Below are 5786 nucleotides of genomic sequence, written 5' to 3'. Positions count from 1 at the left end.
TTCTTCTTTTTTTTTTTCTCTTAATTTTTTTATTAAAGATTTTGAATGTTGAAATTCTTCGACCGTTAATTTTCCATTTTTTCTATATCTTATAGTATATTTCAAAGAACTTCCTAATAAATTCCATTTTTTCTAATTTTTCATGCATTTACCTATCATAATGAATTCCATTAAGGTTCTCAACCCCTAAACTTTCTAATATATGTCACGTGAGTTTTCATTTCATAAATATAAAGACTTAGTTATAATAACTGTGGGGGCCATGGCCCAAAGTAATGTATTGGGCCTTGGGCCTAGTCTGAGGACACTAACAAATCCGAGGAGACAAACATGACTTAGGTGATTTACGTTACAAGCCTCATCATTGGGAGACAAAGAAAAGAAAGTCCGAGGAGGAACTTCTCCTCGGACACGGCAAATCCAGAGCAAATGTATATTCAAACTGTTGAAGCACACTCCCTAAACACGTGAAAGGAAAGAAAACTCAAAATATCTAAGGAAAAGCTACCACCACCATATTAAATACATTACAACTGCTTTTTTGGCCACATTAATGTAGAGAAGACTCCTGAACAGTGCTGCCTTGGTTGCCGCAACTCACAAAGGACTAAAAGGGGTGTCTGATGGGATGAGTGCTCAAGTAGAGGTCCAAGTGATCAACAAGTGTAAGATCCAGATGATCAAAGATAGCCTATATAATATAGAAAAACTCCCATAAAAAAGGGAGGAGGTGAAAAAGAGGAGAGAGGACGAGAGCATGCAAAAGAACCCTAAGGTGGTGATCTGTAATCATAAGTAAAATTCTAGTCTCCTCGGACAGAAAGTCCTTTGACCATGATAGTTTTTATTCGTGTTTAGTTACTCCTAAATCTCATGCAAGCCGTTGTTTAACTCATTTTAACCTAGTTCTTTGACCCATACTCTACAAAATTCATTGTATTGGGCTCTTTAGACCAAGATTCCATAAAGTCTAGGCTTGGGCTCCAAATCTTGTCCCTACAATTGGCACCGTCTATAGGAAGAACTCGGGTGTTAGTGAGTACGATGGCTAAACATGGAGGATCAGGTCCACACCAAGAAAACTCACGCCAAACCGACCCCCAGCGGACAGAACCCATTGGGCCTCAGCAGCAAAGTAATCCTTCTAACCCTGAGCCAAATCTGGACAATGAAAGGAACCGAGAGGGAAGTGTGCATACTACTCAGACGAGCCAAAGCCACTCCCAAGTAGGTAGTTGCATATCCCAAAGACAAAATAACTGTCAGGCCATGTAGCGAGAGATAGACGACCTAAAAAAGAGGTTGTGCCATGCACAGTAAAAGCGGTCCCCTTCTAGCTCCGACATATCCTCTAATGAGGAAGAGGATGTCAGTTACAGGTGGAGACCAAGAACTCCCCCAAGTGAAACCTTCTCCTATGAAAAAGAGCAGCGTCATGAACGGAGACACAAGAGACCGTCTAGTAAGGGTCTGGGTAATGATGCCATGAATAAAACTCTAGATCAGATCTCCAAGTCACCCTTCACTCACAGGATAGAAGGGGCTAGACTGCCACGGCGTTTCCACCAGCCTACGTTCACCATTTATAATGGTCGAACAGACCCTATGGAGCATGTGAGACAGTTTAACCAAAGAATGGCTATCCATTCTTGAAATAAGGCTTCGATGTGCAAAGTTTTCCCGTCCAGTCTAGGACCCGTGGCGATGAGGTGGTTCAACAGTTTGAAGACGAACTCCATAGATTCCTACAAGCAGCTCACCCAAGCCTTTGGCTCTCGTTTTATTACGAACAACAAGGTTCCTCGGCCTCTGAGTTTGTTGTTGTCATTATCCATGCACGAAGGGGAAACTTTAAAGGCATATTCGGATAGATATTGGGAAATGTACAACGAGATGGATGATAACTACGACAACATAGCCATCAGCACATTTAAGAGTGGTCTCCCCACCAAGCATTGTTTAAGGAAGTCCCTAACTGGTAAGCCTGTTATCAGCGTTCGTCAACTTATGGACAGGATTGACAAATACAAAAGGGTGGAAAAGGACCAACTACAAGGGAAAGGAAAGGAGAAGATCATCCCTCACAAGAGGAATGATTTCAGGTCGAAACAATACAACAGTAACCATCCGAGAAGAGATTTTGCAGGACAATCTGGACCAATCAACACACAAGCAGTCAACATCGTATTCAGAGAGCCAGTACAACAGGTTTTGGAGAAAGTCAAGAATGAGCCTTTCTTCAAGTGGCCGAATAAAATGGCCGAAGACTCCTCAAAACGCAACCAGAGTCTGTATTATCAGTACCACCAAGACCACGGGCATACCACTGAAGACTACAGGAATCTATGGAACCACCTGAATCAATTGGTCCGAGAAGGAAAGTTACAGCACCTCTTACACCCTTCTAGCGGTCATCTGGGTCAGGTAGACAAAGAACCCCAAAGAGACATATCTTTAAGACCTCCCATGGGTATGATAAATGTCATCCTTGCCACTCCGAGGAGAACCGGCTCTTTTCCCTTCAGGGTAATGTCTGTGGCTCGACTCTCCACCGAGGACAATGATAGGGAATCCAAAAGGTCTAAGAAGGGGACCTCGCCTGTGCTGGGATTCTCGGACTAGGATAAGATTGGAACCATCTAACCCCATGATGATGCTTTGGTAGTTACACTTACGATTGGTGGGTTTGATGTGAAAAGAGTACTAGTGGACCAAGGCAGTGCTGTGGAAGTAATGTACCCTGATCTGTACAAAGGGTTGAACCTAAAGCCCGAGGACCTAATGGCATATGATTCCCTTTTGGTAAGTTTTAAAGGGAAAATTGTCACATTGAGGGGACAAATCAGACTGCCTCTACAGACCAGATCAGACATGGTGGAGGTGGATTTTATCATGGTCGACGCCTACTCACCGTACACAGCCATAGTGGCCAGACCTTGGCTCCACGCCCTGGGAGCCATTTCTTCTACACTTCACCAGAAGATAAAATACCCATTAGAGGGCAGAGTAGAGCAGATTATAGGAAATCAAACCATGGCTAGACAATGCATGATGGCTACCATCTCACGCCAATCTAACGCAAAACCCTCGACCCCTGTAAGAAAGAACTTATAGCAATTAGCAACCTCAACAATACCTGTCAATGAGCCAACCGAGGAGATAAAATGTGAGAGTCTAAAAAGGGCTACGGTTGACAACGACCTAGAGAGATTCTTTTAAGTCGGCTTGGAACTACCCCTCTGAGAGAAAGAGGAATTGATTAGGTTTCTGGGAGAAAATGTTGACGTATTCGCATGGGACGCCTACGATGCCCCAAGGGTTGATCCGAATCTCATTTGCCACTACCTAAATGTTAACCTATCCTCTATTCCCAAAAAGCAACCACCCCGACACCCGTCAAAAGAGCATGCCGACGCTGTTAAGGATGAAGTGACAAAATTAAAGAGGGCAGGGGCTATCAAAGAAGTCTTTTACCCCGAGTGGTTGGCAAATACAGTGGTGGTAAAAAAGAAGACTGGGAAATGGCGAGTCTGCATAGATTTTACAGACCTGAACAAGGCGTGCCCGAAAGACCCATTCCCAATGCCTCGGATAAACCGATTAGTAGACGCAACTGTAGGCCACCCTCGAATGAGCTTCCTAGATGCCTTTCAGGGTTATCATCAAATACCACTGGCCCCAAAAGATCAAGAAAAAACAGCATTCATGACCCCCGTCGAAAATTACCATTACAAAGTAATGCCTTTCGGTTTAAAGAATACAGGGTCTACCTATCAAAGGATGATGACCAGAATGTTTGAACCACAACTAGGCAAGAGTATTGAAGTCTACATAGACGATAGAGTAGTAAAGAGTAAAGTGGTATCCGAGCATGTGAGAGATCTCGAGGTCATCTTTGGCGTCTGAAGAAAACACAAACTGCTCAATGCCTCTAAATGCTCATTTGGTGTCGGGTCCGGCAAATTTTTAGGCTATATGGTAACTCACAGGGGAATAGAGGTGAGCCCAGAACAAATCAAAGCAATTCATAACTTACAAGCTCCTTGGAACCCAAAGGAAGTCCAGAAACTCACTGGAATGATCGCGGCATTGAATCGGTTTATTTCCCGATCTGCAGACCGATGCCATCCTTTCTACCTCCTGATGAACAAGTGGAAAGGATTTGAATAGTCCAAGAACTATGCCTTAGCCTTCTAGCAACTTAAAGAATACCTATCGCGACCGCCCATCATGTCTAGCCTTGAGGCCGACGAAATTATGTTCGCCTACATAGCGGTGGCCCCTCACACTGTGAGCTTGGTGTTAATACGAGTTGACAATGGCGTGCAACGGCTGGTTTACTATGTAAGTAAATCGTTACATGAGGCCGAGGTGTGTTACTTACCATTAGAGAAGGCATTTCTTTCAGTGGTGCATGCTACACGGAAACTCCCCCACTACTTCCAGGCACACACGGTCGTTATCCTGACTCAACTTCCCCTTAGGTTGGTGCTCCGGGGCGCCGATTACACAAGAAGAATTGCCATGTGGAGCACGCTCCTAGGGACTTTCGATATTAAATACATGCCTCAGACCTCTATCAAGGGCCAAGTTCTCACTGATTTAATAGCCGAATTTACTGAACCCCCAATAGAAGCAGTAATAGAGGAGGAAAACATAGATGGAAAATCGGTTAGCACAATCTCTACACAAAGAGCCTCATGGTGGAAAGTCTATGTTGATGGTACGGCAAACCAAAGTGGATCCGAGGTAGGGCTAGTTCTAATATCCCCCCAGATGATTACCATCGAAAAGTCATTGAGACTAGGGTTCTCGGCTACAAACAACGAAGCCGAGTATGAGGCTTTATTAAAAGGTATGGTCATGGTGCAGAAAATGGGGGGAAAGGCCTTAGAGTTGTTCTCGGATTCCAGATTGGTTATAGGCCAGGTGAAGGGCGAGTTGGAAGCTAGGGACATAAGAATACAGGAATACCTTGGACAAGTCAAGTGCTTGCAGTCTGACTTTGAATTTTTCAACTTGACGCACGTCTCTAGAAGTGAGAACACACATACGGATTCAGCCACTCTTACCACGTCCTCAGAGCAAGGTCTACTCCGAATCATCCTCGTCGAGGATTTGTGTAAGGCAGGTGCAATCAAAAAGGACATGGTTCAAATCCATCAAGTCAGAATGAGTCCGAGCTGGATGAATCCCCTAGTAAGCTTTCTCAAGGATGATGTATTGCCCAAAGAAAAATTGGAAGCCGAGAAGATACGAAGAAAAGCTCATCGGTTCTGGTTGTCAGGGGATCATAAGCTGTACAAGCACTCCTATTCAGGGCCATATCTATTATGCGTGCATCCAGAAGCATTAGAGATGTTACTCGAAGAATTGCATAAGGGAATTTGTGATAGTCACATAGGAGGAAGGTCTCTGGCACACAAAGCCCTCACTCAAGAGTACTAGTGGCCGAGCATGTAGAAAGAGGCCCAAGAATATGTCAAGAAGTGTGACCAATGTCAAAGGTTTGCCCCAAATATCCACCAACCAGAAGGGGTCCTTGATCCCCTCTTCGGTCCTTGGTTGTTCGTTCAATGAGGTCTGGATATTGTGGGCCCTTTCCCGAAAGCAACAGGAAACAAGCGATATTTGATGGTCGGCACAGATTACTTCACTAAATGAGTCGAAACTGAACCTCTAGCCAACATCAAGGATGTGGATGCAAAGAAATTCGTCTAGAAAAATATCATTACACTCTTCGAAATTTCTCGTACCCTCATCTCGGATAACAGCCCTTCAATTTG

The 5786-nt window shown here is 44.2% G+C and overlaps 2 protein-coding genes across 2 annotated transcripts; both read left to right on the top strand.

The window, feature by feature from the left end:
- The first annotated feature begins 1704 nt into the window (after positions 1-1704).
- Positions 1705-2622, top strand: LOC115980859. The gene has a single exon (XM_031103067.1). It carries the CDS (start codon positions 1705-1707, stop codon positions 2620-2622), a length of 918 nt encoding a protein of 305 aa, XP_030958927.1.
- A 1608-nt stretch (positions 2623-4230) lies between these two features.
- On the top strand, positions 4231-5448 carry LOC115980858. The gene has a single exon (XM_031103066.1). It carries the CDS (start codon positions 4231-4233, stop codon positions 5446-5448), a length of 1218 nt encoding a protein of 405 aa, XP_030958926.1.
- The last annotated feature ends 338 nt before the right edge of the window (positions 5449-5786 follow it).

Source organism: Quercus lobata, chromosome 3 (assembly GCF_001633185.2).
Source record: "Quercus lobata isolate SW786 chromosome 3, ValleyOak3.0 Primary Assembly, whole genome shotgun sequence".
Classification (NCBI taxonomy): Eukaryota; Viridiplantae; Streptophyta; class Magnoliopsida; order Fagales; family Fagaceae; genus Quercus; species Quercus lobata.
This window is presented reverse-complemented; position numbering and strand designations above follow the sequence as displayed.

Excerpts from the sequence above, each read along its gene's own strand:
- LOC115980859 (XM_031103067.1), top strand. The coding sequence starts at position 1,705 with ATGAGGTGGTTCAACAGTTTGAAGACGAACTCCATAGATTCCTACAAG.
- LOC115980858 (XM_031103066.1), top strand. The coding sequence starts at position 4,231 with ATGTCTAGCCTTGAGGCCGACGAAATTATGTTCGCCTACATAGCGGTG.